Source organism: Bos javanicus, chromosome 22, assembly GCF_032452875.1.
Source record: "Bos javanicus breed banteng chromosome 22, ARS-OSU_banteng_1.0, whole genome shotgun sequence".
Lineage (NCBI taxonomy): Eukaryota > Metazoa > Chordata > Mammalia > Artiodactyla > Bovidae > Bos > Bos javanicus.
In genome coordinates, this window is record NC_083889.1 from 2836195 (window position 1) to 2853318 (window position 17124).

Genomic DNA, 17124 nt, shown 5'->3' on the forward strand with positions numbered 1-17124 from the left:
TAACCTTTTGTTTCAAAAACGTGATCATGCTCTGACCTCTAATAGGTGGAGCAGTCCTTAAAGTGTTCTGAAAGAATGTCTCCCGGTACAAACTCCAGGTTGGCTCAAATAACATTTTCCATTTCTTTCTTAGATAGACTTGCTCATCTTTTCATTGACATGCATATATTACCACTAGAGGACACCTGGAATCTACCTTGAACCAGTGCTCAGAACCAGCATAGGCTCCCTGAGCCCCACTAGCTCAGGTATTCTGGTGAGTTCTCCTGATATATGGGTCTCATCACTTTTAAGTGATGATCTTAAAAATGTTATTCAAGCTGCTTTACGTTATTAAGTCTGAAGGATGACTGTGAATTTCCTAGGCGGGGGACCTAAGGTTTTTGTCAGATTTAAATTTTAAAAAAAAGTCCATATATGGTCTGACCAAACTTTTGCTAGTGAAATGAGAGAATGAATGAATCCCGCTCTGAAGAAGAAGGGTCACCTGCTCCTAAAAACCTAGTGGAAGTATCTGAGGACCAACCATCACAATGCTGCAGTCCTACGAGGTAACCCACTACAACCATTATGGAAGTACAGCTCTTCCAAGGGTGCATGCTGCAAACTCCCATCGTCTTGTGCTTTAGATGCCAAAAACTTGGCTTCTGTGAACTAGTGCTAAATCAAATCTCGGAGACAGGGTTTTGGGTGAAGAATGGGGTTAGTCAAAAAGTAAGTTTGGGTTTTTTCCACAACATCTTACAGAAAAATCTAAATGAACCTCTTGGCCAACCCAACAGAATAGAATAGCTTTACTGCTTTGCCAGGGAAAAGGACACAGAAGGCTCCTGCCCTGAAAACTGTCTGTCTCCCAAACGAAGATTTAATGAGACACTTCAGGGCAATGGTTCAAGGGTGGAGCTGCTGATAAGATTAGGGAGTGTGCAGGGCCTGTACTCCACTAATCTGGCCTCAGGTAACGCTGCTGAGATCCCCCGGTTCTTCCGTGGTCTTTCTCTGGTACGAATGCTGACATCTTGAAGAACTTGAAGACACTGTTACTGTGCCCCTGAGGTGGAACCGGGGCCCTGCTCCAAGGCTGCGCTACTGTTTCTTGGTTGCCCATCCCCTGTCTTTAAACCCATTCCCTTCCGGGATCATTGCATTAGCAACAGTTCAGAATCTGCCCTTTGGAATTCACAGCAGAGGCTGGCGTCAAGAAAGCCTTCCTGCCCGGGAGCCCCACAGAGACCTGTTTCATCCTGAGCACTCTCAGAGGATACACTGTAGGAGGGAAAAACCGAGAAATGTTAAGAGTGGAACTGGTCCAAGGATGAACAGCACACGTCGCATCCACAGTCCCATCTTTACAGAGCTGTTCAGAGCATGTCTCACATCTGCACTAAAGCACCAACCTGATAACAGGGAACTTCGCCTTAAAGACCAAACGGCTCCTAGACAGACTGCCATCTATGGGAATACGGCTGGGCTCAGACACGCTTACAAGGGCTTCCTTAATTAGGAAATAAAGTAATCCTGCCCATAACAGCCAAGATGGGGCTCTTTTTTGGCATTCCAAACCTGATCTTTGCACGCACAGTTAGAGAGGCCAGCAGAAGGTAAACTTTTACCTTGTCAGTCTGTTGCCTGGAACCCTGCCTGCAAGGTCTACTAGAAACAAGGGTGGTAAGAGTTCTTCTCATTTCTAGAGAGATCAAATAAAGATGGTGGAGAGAAGGATGTGTGCTCATCTTCTCCTCCAAAGGCACCGAAATCACAACTAGCAGCTGAACCACCATCAACAGAATGACACTGGAAGCCACCAAAGAGCGATACCCACGTCCACAGGCAGAGGAGAAGCCACACCAGGACGGGGGTGGGGGGGGCACAATCAGATAAAATCACTTCCACGCTTGCCAGATGGGTGACCTACAAACTGCAGAACAGTAACACCAAAGAAGTTCTCCCACTCTTGTAAAGATCTGGAGCCCTATGTCAGGCTTCCCAGCCTGGGGATCCAGCAAAGGAACGTCCACTACAAACTGGCAGTCGCCAAGAGCATTTTCCAGCAAGTGAGCGACAACAAGGGCATCTGGCATCTGCCTCTGCGGAGGCTGAAGCCTGCGCTGCTGCAGCTGCTGACCTGCAACACCCCTTGAATTCAGGGTGGAGAGTGGGGCCCTCTGTGCTCCAGGGAAACTGGTATAACAGGTCTTTAGATACTTATTTTCAGGAACTTCTTTCATGATCCCAAGAGATCCTTAGATCTCTTCCTATCTAGAAAAGCACTCAATCCCTTTGTGGTGACATTAGCTCCTTATATAAAGTAAGAGTTTGATTGCACTGAACTCCCCTTTCACCAAAATCTCTTATATTGACTTTCCCCCACTGCCTCTAACTTTCTCAGAGCTACCTGAGGTGCTGTCTCCCGGGCTGTAGTCCTCATTTTGCCCAAGTTACAACTTACCTTGGAACTCTCACGCTGTGCATCTTTTTAGTCAACAGCGACTAGGAGTCTCAGGGAATCTGACTTTGAAGGCCAGCGGGATTTGATTTCGTGACTTCCGAAGGACGGGGGGAAACAGACACTCCGGTCTTGGAGGGCACAAACAAAATCCTGCATGCACCAGGACCCAGGGGGAAGGAGACTGAACCAGACCCACCTGCTAGTGTTGGAGGGTCTCTTGTGAAGGTGTGCGTCAGCAGTGGCTGCCACAGGGACAGGGGAACTGGCAGCCGCAGTCCTAGGAGGTGCCCCTTGGTAAGTGAGACCTCTTGGAGGTCAATACTGAGCATACCACAGAGCTCATCACCTCAGGCTGAACAATCAACAAGGAGGGAGCACAGCCGCACCCATCAGCAGATCCTGGATTAAGGTTTTACTGAGCATAAGCCTGCCCAGATTTCCCCACCAGGCCCTCCCATCAGCCTCATCCACCAGGGGGCAGACAGAAGAAGCAAGAAGACCTGCAATCCCACAGGTTCCAGACTGAAAACTACAACCACAGAATAATTGAAATGAAAAGGCAGAGGATTAACTCCCAGGAGAAAGAACAGGACAAACCTCCACAAAAAGAACTAAATGAAGGAGAGCTAGGCAACCTTCCAGAAAAAGAATTCCAAATAACGATAGTGAAGATGACCCGGGATCTCAGAAAAAGAATGAAGAAGATACAAGAAATGTTTACCAAAGACCTAGAAGAATGGAAGAACAAATAGAGATGAACAATACATTCAGTTCAGTTCAGTTGCTCAGTCGTGTCCAACTCATTGCGATCCCATGAATCGCAGCACGCCAGGCCTCTCTGTCCATCACCAACTCCCGGAGTTCACTCAAAGTCACATCCATCAAGTCGGTGATGCCATCCAGCCATCTCATCCTCTGCCGTCCCCTTTTCCCCCTTCCCCCAATCCCTCTCAGTATCAGAGTCTTTTCCAATGAGTCAACTCTTCGCATGAGGTGGCCAAAGTACTGGAGTTTCAGCTTTAGCATCATTCCTTCCAAACAACACCCAGGACTGATCTCCTTTAGAATGGACTGGCTGGATCTCCTTGCAGTCCAAGGAGTCTTCTCCAACACCACAGTTCAAAAGCATCAATTCTTCAGTGCTCAGCTTTCTTCACAGTCCAACTCACATCCATACATGACCACTGGAAAAACCATAGCTTTGACTAGACGGACCTTTGTTGGCAAATTAATGTCTCTGCTTTTGAATATGCTATCTAGGTTGGCCATGGATGTCTGGGGAGGCCTTACAAATAGCTGTGAAAAGAAGAGAAGCGAAAAGCAAAGAAGAAAAGGAAAGATATAAACATTTGAATGCAGAGTTCCAAAGAACAGCAAGAAGAGATAAGAAAGCCTTCTTCAGCGATCAATGCAAAGAAATAGAGGAAAACAACGGAATGGGAAAGACTAGGGATCCCTTCAAGAAAATCAGAGATAGCAAAGGAACATTTCATGCAAAGATAGGCTCAATAAAGGACAGAAATGGTATGGACCTAACAGAAGCAGAAGATATTAAGATGAGATGGCAAGAATACACAGAAGAATTGTACAAAAAAGATCTTCATGTCCCAGATAATCAAGATGGTGTGATCACTCACCTAGAGCCAGACATCCTGGAATGTGAAGTCAAGTGGGCCTTAGAAAGCATCACTACAAACAACGCTAGTGGAGGTGATGGAATTCCAGTTGAGCTATTTCAAATCCTGAAAGATGATGCTGTGAAAGTGTTGCATTCAATATGCCAGCAAATTTGGGAAACTCAGCAGTGGCCACAGGACTGGAAAAGGTCAGTTTTCATTCCAATCCCAAAGAAAGGCAATGCCAAAGAATGCTCAAACTACCGCACAATTGCACTCATCTCACACGCTAGTAAAGTAATGCTCAAAATTCTCCAAGCCAGGCTTCAGCAATATGTGAACCGTGAACTTCCTGATGTTCAAGCTGGTTTTTGAAAAGGCAGAGGAACCAGAGATCAAATTGCCAACATCTGCTGGATCATGGAAAAAGCAAGAGAGTTCCAGAAAAACATCTATTTCTGCTTTATTGACTATGCCAAAGCCTTTGACTGTGTGGATCATAATAAACTGTGGAAAATTCTGAAAGAGATGGGAATACCAGACCACCTGATCTGCCTCTTGAGAAATTTGTATGCAGGTCAAGAAGCAACAGTTAGAACTGGTCATGGAACAACAGACTGGTTCCAAATAGGAAAAGGAGTACGTCAAGGCTGTATATTGTCACCCTGTTATTTAATTTAACTTATATGCAGAGTACATCATGAGAAACGCTGGGCTGGAAGAAACACAAGCTGGAATCAAGATTGCAGGGAGAAATATCAATAACCTCAGATATGCAGATGACACCACCCTTATGGCAGAAAGTGAAGAGGAACTCAAAAGCCTCTTGATGAAAGTCAAAGTGGAGAGTGAAAAAGTTGGCTTAAAGCTCAACATTCAGAAAATGAAGATCATGGCATCCGGTCCCATCACTTCATGGGAAATAGATGGGGAAACAGTGGAAACAGTGTCAGACTTTATTTTTCTGGGCTCCAAAATCACTACAGATGGTGACTGCAGCCATGAAATTAAAAGACGCTTACTCCTTAGAAGGAAAGTTATGACCAACCTAGATAGAATATTCAAAAGCAGAGACATTACTTTGCCAACAAAGTACCGTCTAGTCAAGGCTATGGTTTTTCCTGTGGTCATGTATGGATGTGAGAGTTGGACTGTGAAGAAGGCTGAGCACCGAAGAATTGATGCTTTTGAACTGTGGTGTTGGAGAAGACTCTTGAGAGTCCCTTGGACTGCAAGGAGATCCAACCTGTCCATTCTGAAGGAGATCAGCCCTGGGATTTCTTTGGAAGGAATGATGCTAAAGCTGAAACTCCAGTACTTTAGCCACCTCATGCGAAGAGTTGACTCATTGGAAAAGACCCTGATGCTGGGAGGGATTGGGGGCAGGAGGAGAAGGGGACAACAGAGGATGAGATGGCTGGATGGCATCACTGACTCGATGGACTTGAGTCTCAGTGAACCCTGGGAGTTGGTGATGGACAGGTAGGCCTGGTGTGCTGTGATTCATGGGGTCGCAGAGAGTCGGACATGACTGAGCGACTAATCTGATCTGATCTAGGTTGGCCATAACTTTTCTTCCAGGAATTAAGCGTCTTTTAATTTCATGGCTGCAGTCACCATCTGCAGTGATTTTGGAGCCCAAAAAATAAAGTCTGACACTGTTTCCCCATCTATTTCCCATGAAATGATGGGACCAGATGCCATAATCTTCGTTTTCTGAATGTTGAGCTTTAAGCCAACTTTTTCACTCTCCTCTTTCACTTTCATCAAGAGATTTTTTAGTTACTCTTCAGTTTCTGCCATAAGGGTGGTGTCATCTGCATATCTGAGGTTATTGATATTTCTCCTACCAATCTTGATTCCAGCTTGTGCTTCTTCCAGCCCAGCATTTTTCATGATGTACTCTGCATATAAGTTAAATAAATAACAGGGTGACAATATACAGCCTTGACAAACTCCTTTTCCTGTTTGGAACCAGTCTGTTGTTCCACGTTCAGGTCTAACTGTTGCCTCCTGACCTGCATATAGGTCTCAAGAGGCAGGTCAGGTGGTCTGGTATTCCCATCTCTTTCAGAATTTTCCACAGTTTATTGTGATCCGCACAGTCAAAGGCTTTGGCATAGTCAATAAAGCAGAAATAGATGTTTTTTTGGAACTCTCTTGCTTTTTCCATGATGCAGCGGATGTTGGCAATTTGATCTCTGGTTCCTCTGCCTTTTCTAAAACCAGCTTGAACATCTGGAAGTTCACGGTTCACGTATTGCTGAAGCCTGCTTGGAGAATTTTGAGCATTACTTTACTAGCATGTGAGAGGAGTGCAGTTGTGCGGTAGTTTGAGCATTCTTTGGCATTGCCTTTCTTTGGGATTGGAATGAAAACTGACCTTTTCCAGTCCTGTGGCCACTGCTGAGTTTTCCAAATTTGCTGGCATATTGAGTGCAGCACTTTTACAGCATCATCTTAAGGAATCAATAGCAGAATAACTGAGGCAGCAGACCAGATGAATGACCCAGAAGACAGAGTGGTGGAAACCACTGCTGCAAAACAGAATATTGAAAAAAGAATGGGGGAAAAAAATGAAGACAGCCTACGAGTCCTCTGGGACAACGTTAAATGCAACAACATTCACATTCTAGGGGTCCCAGAAGGGGAAGAGAGAGAGAGAGAGAAAGGACCTGAGAAAATATGTGAAGAGATAATAGCTGAAAACTTCTCAAACACGGGAAAGGAAATAGTCAACCCAGCTCAGGAAGTGCAGAGAGTTCCAGGCAAGATAAACCCAAGGAAGACCCCACTAAGACACATAGTAATCAAACTGACAGAAATTAAAGACAAAGATAAAATCTTAGAAGAAACAAGGAAAAACAACAAACAGCAGACAATGGAACTCTCATAGGTTTTCAGCTGATTTCTCAACACTTTTCAAGCCAGAAGGGAATGGTATGATATATTTAAAGTGATAAAAGTGAAGAACTTAAAACCATGAATACTTTACCCAGCAAGACTCTTGTTCAAATTTGACAGAGAAATCAAAAGGTTTTCAGACAAGCAAAAGTTAAAGAGAATTTAGCACCACCAAACAACCTTTACAACAAAGGCTAAAGGAACTTCTCTAGGCAGGAAACACAAGAGAAGGTAAAGACCTACAAAGAATAAACTCCAAACAATTAAGAAAATGGTAATAGGATCATATAGGTCGATAATTATCTTAAATGTAAGTGGATTAAATGTACCAAAGACACACAGTGGCTGTGTGGATGAAAACATATGCATTTATGTACTTCCACTTACATCACTCTACTTAACCCCTCCAATTGTAATTATTTTATACTGTTAGGATAATCATGTTTCCATTATGGTTGGCAATTTTATTTTTTGTGAAAACTGATTAACATCTTTTACTATTGTGATTATATAACTATTGTTCATTTTTAATACCACTGTATCATGATTGATCAACAGAAAATAATAGAATTCTGTATCACAAAAGCTACCATTTAATAGAAAAACCTATAATCACTTTTTAAAATCTGGAGGTACATTAGCATTATCTTGGAATTTTTTGAAAAATACAGGTGCCTAGGTATTGTTTTTCCTCCAAAGCTCTAGGTAGGACTCTAATGAGCAGCCATGTTTATGAACAACAGGACTATATGATGATCTTTATTTCTAGTTCTTTCCACGTTGTTTCACTTTTTCTATTTCATATTCAGTGCTCCCATTTCATTTAGTTTATATTTTCCAGTTTCTCCATCTTTTGTTTGTTATTCTTCTTCCTCAAGCCTTTATCAAGTGTAGCAGAAAAGCTTTTGCATACATATATACATACCTATATGTACAGTATAATATATATACTAAAGAATCTTATGAATTTTTGCTTAGCTAAAAAATTTATGATATTTTGATTCCACTTGTTTGACCAAGTATGAATAGAATGATAGATTTGTAACTATATTCACTCAAAATTTTGATAATAGTTCCATTTATTCTGGCATCTAGTATTACTGTTAAAAGTCTAGAATGCTTATTATTTTTAAAAAAACTATTTGAATGAGGCTTGAAACTTCTAATCCAATTCTGAGAATATCAAGAAATGCTATGTCATTAAAAAAAAAACAACAACAACTATTAACTAAAGTACAGATTCTATTCAAGCCCACAAACTTTATGCGAGTGCCCATCACTGCTTTCCCAGCTTAGTCAAGAGCCCACACTGCACTCAGCTGCACTGAGCACCTTCAGCGGCATACCACAAACTCTGATAAATTCTCTTTTCCTTTTTATTGTTACAAATATTTTCTAATTTTCCTTGTTATGGCTTTTTAGATACATCCATCATTTAAAAGTGGACATCTAATTTCCAAATACCTGAGGTTTTTAAAGTATCTTTCATATCAATTTCTCACTTAAATACTTTATTCCCTGCAATCACCCTCTGTGTTTGTTCAGTCTTTAAACCTTCTTGAGGTTTTCAATGGCTAAGTTAGAGATCTCTCTTGGAAAATGTCACATTGTACTTGAAAACACGTGGTTATTTTAAAATATCTTTTGATACTCATTTCTAACATAATTCCACGTGATAAGAGAACAGACTCTATGATTTAAAAATCTTTAGACCAAGACATTTTGCACCTTGTTTTATGTCCGTGGATATGTTCCAGTGTCTCCTGGGAACTTGAACAGAATTTGTATAAAACCTGTATAAATCTTAATTATGTTGAATTGGTTCATAGGGCTTTTCAGGTCTACTATATCCTTCTACTTTTCTGCCTACTCATTCTATTAATTTTTGAGAGTTTCACATTGAAATTCCAACTAAAAATCTTAGTTTAGCTACTTAAAAAATAATTGTAATATAAAGTGGAACTATATGTAACTTTGTTTTGTATTTTCCAAATCTCCTATAAATGTGTTATCATAATTTCACAATTTAAAAAATAAAAAATTTAAATAAAAGTTTTTCTCATTTCTAAAACTGAATTATAGCAGGAGAGAATATTTGTAGGGCTAGCTCCTTGGTTCCTTTGAATGAAAAAGATTTGAAAGCTGTTAAAATTCAGGAAAGCTCCCATTTCAAACTATTTTATCTATTTTAACTGATATGCAAGAAGCCCCAGAAGGCTTCAACATTCCAAAACAGCCTCACTGAAAGATTTGTTGTAGAGGGCTAATTAAATATTAATGCTATAGACGGTAACTAAAATAAACAACAAAAAAACCTCTTTAAAACTGACAATCCTTGATTGGGAAACCAAGATCCCACGTATGTGGGCAAAGACTGATGTAACTACTGCTCCAGTCTATCCTGCTCTGAGTGCCCACCACAGGTATCCTCTGTCTGAACTGCCTTCCACCTGGGTGGCTCAGATAGTGAAGAATCTGCCTGCAATGTAGGAGACCCGGATTTGATCCCTGGGTTGGGGAAGATCCCCTGCAGAAGGGAATGGCAACCCACTCCAGTGTTCTTGCCTGGAGAATCCCATGGACAGAGAAGCCTGGCGGGCTACAGTCCATGGAGTTGCAAAGTCAGAAATAAAATTCAACACAAGTAAGATTTATACATGTGTGCGACTGAGCACACATGCAACCACATCTTTTCTTTCTACCTGATCCCTCCAGGAACTGGAAACTCTTAGGTTTCCAGCACCTTTATCAGGTAAAGAGGTGCATGAACCTTACCTAAGAGGTGCATGAACCTCAGGTATTTTGGGGACCTCAAAGAGAGGAATTCACCCAAATCTATAGATATTGTAGGAAGAATATGTGGCAAACTCTTGGTGTTATTTATCTGGCCTTGAGAGGCCTTTAGAAGGTTTAATCTAAGATTCCTTACGAAAAGTTCCGATATAGCCTACTTATAAGAGGCTGTGTGGTCAATTGGGCTCCCCAGGTAGCTCGATGGTAAAGAATCCACCTGCCATTGCAGGAGATGTGTGTTTGATCCCTGGGTCAGGAAATTCCCTGGAAAAGGAAATGGCAATTCACTCCAGTATTCTTGCCTGAGAAATCCCAAGGACAGAGGAGCCTGACAGGCTACAGTCCAGGGGGTTACAAAGAGTCAGACACCACTGAGCAACTGAGCATGTGATCAATTAACCATACTTACTTCACAAATAAGTCTTAATTTGGCTATATTTGGTTGTTATGAAGGTAATTTCACAGAGAAAAAGATAATGCATCATTGGATATTAAATTCTAGTTTTGTTAACTGAGTTTTTTTTTTTTTTTTTAATTTACTGCCTAAGACTCACTTCTTAGATGGCTTCTTGTTATATTACTGTAAAATGGAATCAAATTATTAAAACAACACTCTATGTTTGCTTCTAAAGCCTATCACAATAATCTATTTTTGAATGAAGATCTCACCATGACTTGCAACCAAGGGATTATGCACACTGGAACAGACGTCAACAAAAGACTCTCTACAGCTATGGAGGACAGGGCCCATAGCAGGCCTCCACTCCTGAATAAACTGTAACGCCTGTTTCTGACACCCGACTTTGACTAACTAGGATCAGCACCACCAGACCAGGATGAGAAAACGACACCTGAAGTGGAGAGCTGACCCAAAGAGCCAGACCGGGCCTTCACACTATTACTTTGACAACTGCTCACACTTTTGCTTATAAACCCAATGGATTTCTTTCTTGGGCTCAATCATTTGCAAGTTTCAAAAATCAACCCAAACAAACCATAGGTTTGTGGACCTTTGTCCAATATTCCTAGGTTTCCTTGGTGGATTTCTCCTCTCCAAGGCTCTAACTGCTGTTAAGTTGCTTCAGTCGTGTCCGACTCTGTGGGACCCCATAGACAGCAGCCGACCAGGCTCCCCTGTCCCTGGGATTCTCCAGGCAAGAACACTGGAGTGGGTCGCCATTTCCTTCTCCAATGCATGAAAGTGAAGAGTGAAAGTGAAGTCGCTCAGTTGTGTCTGACTCTTCGAGACCCCATGGACAGCAGCCTACCAGGCTCCTCCATCCATGGGATTTTCCAGGCAAGAGTACTGGAGTAGGGTGCCATTGCCTTCTCCAAGGCTCTAACTGGATGGTCCTTTTTTTATTTTAGAAGTAACTCTAATACTATACAAATTACCCACTGCTTCTAATGCCACTACGTGGGATCTTCTTACCTGGCCAGTTAATGACACGTGTTCTGAACCTGGCCACAAACACTCTTTTTCACTAGATGCTAAGTACTGGGTAGCTCCTAATGAACCTAATGGACTTATAGAACAAGTTTATGGCCCCAGCTCTCTCCAGGTTGGTTAGAGCGCTCACAATTGGTTTCCTCCGGCTTGAAGGTCGTCTTTGGGTAGCCTTTGGAAACAAACCTCCCAATTTGCCTTTAATGCTTATATGCGGGGTTTCTATCAGTTTTCCAACGGTAAGACCATTTAGCCAAGATATTTGTTAACCCATCTTACAAAATATTCGAAAAGTCAAATTTCTACTCTGAATGTTCCTCTTCCCAGTTTAGAACCCATACTAGGAAAATGCTTCACTTTAGGGGGATCTTGGCTTAAACATTTACTACTGACACTGTTACTTCTATCGTCAATTCCTGCTCCTCTACATTTTTGGCCATGTAGCATGGTAGGCAGGATCCTGGTTTCCTGGTCAGGAATCCAACGCTGCAGTGGAAACTAGTGTACTAACCACTGGACTGCCAGGAAAGTTCTTCTATTGTCAGTTTGATCACATCGACAGTTTTCTATAGATTAATGAACATGCACAATGCACCTGCAAAAAGTCCTATCAGACACTGGAACTGACCATTAGTTCTTGCCAGACACCTTACTGGTACAATGCCCTAAAATGAGCTATTAAGACCCAACGCCAAAGGACATGATGGACCTAGGGCATGTAAGCACCCGCCCTGGCACCAGGGAACCAAATATTTGATCACCAAATGCTATCAAAAAATTAATGATCAAGCGGGGGGAAACTGATGAAATAACATTCATATTTTATGACAAGACGAGAAAAATTTAAACATAAAAATTTTTTCTACCCTTTTGAGCCTCCTCCCTTCCTTTAATGTGTGCTGTGCATTTGCATTAACCAGAACTCCTTAGGAAATAACTTCCTTCTTAATCTTGTAAAAGGCCACAATGACCCATGACCACTTATTCACTTTGTACATTTAGATCTGGACTGTGTGAACTGTCAGTAATATGTCATTTGACGTATAATTTTCTGTCTCAAAAACATAGAACTATACTTTGACCTCTCAGAGCTTTCTGAAAGACTGTCTCTTGGATTGCAATCCCTAGTGGGGTCGAATAATATTAGGACAGAGGACTGTTTCTTCTGTGTATGCATTTTCCTATTTCTCAAGTAGGTACTATCATTCTAATACATAAACAAATCTTAGAAAAATTAAATACCTTACTTACACCTACATAAAGAATCAGCAGCGAAGGTCAAATGTGAACCCAAATAAGCCATCTTCCAAATGTGTGCTCTTAATACCACACTCTGAGAGGCAACACAAAATGGATTCTTATTTTCCCAATAAGAATCTGGACAAGGCAGAACTCAGTGGTAGGAAAAACACTGGCCTGAGATTCAGAAGCCCAGACTCTAAGGTCTGGCACCTTGATTATTGATTAGTTTACCTATCCAGATCTAATTTTTCCCACTATTTGTGGGAAAATGCCAGGGTTGAAAAATATCACTCAGATGCTGCCTTTCTATATTGTGAAAACAAAGTGTTAATGCAAACATGGTGTGGCAACCTAAAACAGAATTCAGTTTTACTATGAATTGAGTAAAAGAGATACTACACATAATATGTCATGTCATCACCAAACTTGACTGAAAAGGTATTATCACACAAATGAGCACACAGAGCCTTAAAGAAGTGAGGTAAATTTGTCTATAATCACCTGGCAGTATAATAGAGCTAGGGTTTGAGTCAAGGCCTATTTAATAGGCTCTTTCCTCAACTTCAAATTGCCTCCTGAAGTGAATGTTACCTAGAATTTTCATCATCTTTCTAATCCTCAAAAGCCAGACTATCCCTACTTCATAAAATCAGCTCATAAGATCAGTCAATATACTACAGAACAAGGATTAAGTCTTACAGAGGAAAACCAATACTTACTTCTTTTTCTATTTTTAATGAAAGAATTAAGGGAAGGAATGGTCTAACTAGCTTATAAAGAAGGGATCATCGAGTGCCTTTTTCAAGATACTATCACTCAATCTCAGCGGATGAGATGATTGGATGGCATCACTGACTCAATGGACATGAGTTTGAGCAAGCTCCGGGAGATGGTGAAGGACAGGGAAGCCTGGCCTGCTGCAGTCTATGGGGTCGCAAAGAGTCAGACGCAACTGAGCGACTAAACAATCACCACCACTTAATCTATGTACCTCACCACTCAAAAAGACCCTACAACCCAGTGAAAGCCCAAAAACGTTCTCGACATCAGATACACAGTAAGAAAAACCCCATCATCATTTTTATAACTGCTTTAGTTCAGAAATCAGTTTGTATGGCCAAGGAATCATAAGATTCTTTCTGGGTTAGCACAGGAGTGAAAGGCAGTCTACTTCTTCTCTTTCCTTTCATAAAGTACAATACATCTCAATGCAACTGAGCATATGCTCTCATAGTGATAAGACAACTGTATTTTAATCCAGAATACATGTACCAAAAGAAAGAAAAAATATTGTTTCACTGATTTCATTACTTCAAGGATTATGAAGTACTTCATAACATCATTTTATTTAATAATCATGACAACATTCTGTTTTGGCATGTCAGGCAGTGTGCTTTGACTTTTAGGGGACCTAGCTCATTTGCTTTCCATAACAATTTTTTAAATCTGCATAAGACCTACCAGGTGAGTAAGAATTTCCTTATATAACAGATGGAACGATTTAAACAGTGGAAGCCAGTAATGAAAAACTGCTAGCTGACTTCTACAGCCAGCAAACTCCAGGAAACTGCTTTGATGCCTTGGAGAGGAAGCATTATTCCCATTTCAGAGATAGGGAAAATGGAGAGATTTGGTTTCCTACCCAGTGTCAAATGAGTAGAAAATTCAGCACTCAGATTTTGAGTTAATGTTCTTACTTAATCCAGTGCATTTCCCATTTCACTGTATCTCTTTAACATTAAAACCTTACCTTTGTTTACAACTTCCCATTTTACAAACAACATCGCATTAAAATTTAACAAACCGGGGAAGAATGCACCATTCCCCCACAGGTTGGTGAATTAGATATGACAACTCTAGAGAAATGGAACGTAAACCATGCCTTGAGATCTTGTTCAAGCCAATTTAAAACTCCAAAACATAAAAAAAGCAAACGTCTTTTAGGTTTAAGAGGCATGGATCAATTTCAATCCTAGTAGGTCACTGACTTTGATAATCTCAGCGTATCTCTAACACAGGATGGACCAATCAGTTTTCATCTGTAATTCAGTTTCTGTATTCTCTTTCACTTCCGAGTATCTATCTGAGTTCCCTGTTGGTAGGGATGAGGGACTCAGTCTATCTGGCATGTGGCAGTCACTCAACAAATGATGGAAAACCATCCTGGGTACATAGGTCAGACACTGGAGAACCAACGACTACGGACTCTTAGTCCTGAGTAATGTAATGTACATCGCCCAAGGCAAGACCATCCAAGCCTCTCTTCGGTTTCCAATTTAAATGCGGTCTCACTGGATGACATAAAACTGAAGGGGCCCCTGTACAGCAGAGAACCGGCAGAAGACAAACACTCGGGAGAGGCGAGAACCAAGCGGGCCCGGCCCGGCTCACGCGAGGGGATGAGACTCGGGATGCCAGCTGGGCACCCCTGGTGGGCACCCGAGATGCCCAGCGGCTGGGTACCCCCGCCAAGGTTTGGAGAAACGACGCGTCTCTTTCCACCGGCGCCGACAGCGGAGGGTGGTCCCACCATCCGCACCCTCTGCCGGACCAAAGCGGCTCACTCACCCAGAACACAGGCTCCGTGGGGCCGCCCAGTTTCGATTCCCCAGTGTTTGGAAACGGACCGAAAACAAACCGGGTCGCCAGGGGTCACCGCGGGCTTCCGGTTTCCTCGAAGACACAGCCGCTTCCCTGACGAATGCAGCTGCTCCGGGAACGCCGCGGAGGGACTCCCATTTCTCCTGCCTCGGCGGTGCCGGGGCCGGCTCGGCCGGCTAGTGGGCTGCGGCCCGGAGGCTCTGGAACGTGGGCCGAGCCGAGGCCGAAGAAGACCTGTTACCCGGCCTCGTCAGCGTCCGCCCCTGCGGCGCGCCGCGCAGGGGAAACGCCGCAAAAGGGCCGGCGGGAGGGCGGGCGGCGCGCGCCGGAAACGCGGCCTCCGGCTGTCCGCAGCTCAGAGCCAGGGCCGAGCGGGCAAACCGGAAGTCAGGCCCGAGGGAGCACCGAGGGCGTTCGCTAAGCCGGTGCCGGGGCGGGGTCGGAGGGGGCGGTGTACTACGTGTCCCGTGAGCGTCCGCGGCGAAGTGGGCGGGGCCGTCGCGGCCGCGCGTCCCGTGAGCCTCTGCGGCGGGGTGGGCGGGGCGCGGCGACGCGGGAAGCGGAGGCGCTGTGGGGTAAGACTCTAGCTGCCGCGACCGCGGTTGAGCCGTAGGCCGCCTTCTGCGTCGTGTGTTTCCTTGAGCGTCCGCTTGGGGGTCCCCGAGCGTCGTGTCGTGTGGTGGCTCCGTAGGGTGACGCTATTTGGGGTTTCGGGCGCTCGCCTCGCCCTGGCCGGGAACGAGTAACCTGTAGCAGTGCACTCCTGTTGAGGAGGCTTTAACACCCCGCCGGGTTTCGGGGCGTTGCTCCGGATACCCTAACTGTTGGGAACGCGGCTCATATTAACTGTGAGGAAGCTGTTAACCTCGGGATGTAGCCTGCTGTGCTAGGGTTGTTTGTAGAACATGGACACATGTGCTCCGTCGCTTAGTCGTGTCCGAGTCTTTGCGACCCCACGGACGGTAGCCCACCAGACTCCTCTGTCCGTGGAATTTTCCAGGCAAGAATATTGGAGCGGGTCACCCTTTCCTTCTGCAGGGAATCTTGATGAATACCTAGGAAACGCTACCTCCGAAGCGTTTATAAACATATACTTGTTACAAAATGGCCATTTTGAACTGAGTTCAGCACTCTTGACACAAGACACTTTTTTCAAACGTCTTGTTTACAGGCTGTGGTAAATAAAAACAGGTATCCCAAGAGATTCTCCCCCAGCTTTCCCCACCTCTTCCTGTTATCTCGCCAAGGTCATGATGTTCTCCATCAGGAGTTGCCCTTGAAAGCCCCAGAGTGAGGACTGGCTTCAGCGAGGTTTCCTTTGCCCTGGGCGTAGAATGGATTTCAGAGCCATATCTGAACAAAGAATACGGTCTTTGGCACAACTCCTGACTGTGGCTCAGCCCGCTCCTCTCGTTTTTAAACAATCTTGCATCTTTAGAGCTGCTTCAAATCTTTTGTTTAATTAGGCAATATGTTAAAACAGTAAAAAAAAAAAAAAATAGTTCTGTTGTGTTTTGTTCTTTCTTAATGGGAGGTATATATATATCTAAGCTGTGAGAAGTAGATACTGTTAGAGGAAAGAGAGTATGTCTTTTAAGAAAAATATATAAAGGGTATTTTGGGTTAGTGATTTAACTTCTGTATTATTAAAATCATACCATCCTAGGGATCGTGTTTACTGTGTCTCTGCCCTGTGTTTTGTGACTACTGTGTATGTGTGGCTCTTCAGTGTTAGCAGCATGGAATTAAGATGTCAGAACCTATAAGTTGAAATTGCAGTGTCTCTTCATGTATCAGCTTCAGTGTCATTTCATCAGTATTGTCTTAAAACCATTTTTCTTCCCATCCCTCACATCCATCACATGTTCACGTCTAGAGCTTTAGGGTAAGGGAATGGTTTCAGTGGCAGAGATAACAAAGCAGGTTCAAAGATACTACCAAAAATGAAAAATCTGGTGTCTGGACCTACATAGTCTGTTTTCCCTCTTTCTTCCCATACCTCATCACTCACCCTGCGCCGCGTCCCCACTCCCAACCCCAGACCTCCCCTCAGAATCAGAGTTCATGACTTC

General features: G+C 43.3%; 2 protein-coding genes across 8 annotated transcripts in view; one reads left to right on the forward strand and one right to left on the reverse strand.

Moving 5' to 3' along the window:
* The window catches only part of AZI2 (5-azacytidine induced 2), a 40677-nt gene extending 25574 nt beyond the window's left edge, over positions 1–15103 (reverse strand). For all 4 annotated transcript variants that reach the window (XR_009732386.1, XM_061395714.1, XM_061395713.1 and 1 more), the window contains exon 1: positions 15020–15103. The gene's annotated coding sequence lies outside the window, so the exon portion shown is untranslated. The remainder of the gene's footprint in view (positions 1–15019) is intronic.
* The window catches only part of ZCWPW2 (zinc finger CW-type and PWWP domain containing 2), a 189092-nt gene continuing 182274 nt past the window's right edge, over positions 10307–17124 (forward strand). For 3 of the 4 annotated variants that reach the window (XM_061395708.1, XM_061395706.1, XM_061395705.1), the window contains exon 1: positions 15520–15627. Coding sequence is in view for 1 of the 4 variants with exons in the window: in XM_061395709.1 (XP_061251693.1) it covers positions 14851–15627 (777 nt within the window). In the remaining 3 variants the exon portion in view is untranslated. Of the gene's footprint in view, positions 15628–17124 lie in introns of all 4 variants that reach the window. The other variant, XM_061395709.1, reaches the window with a different exon arrangement.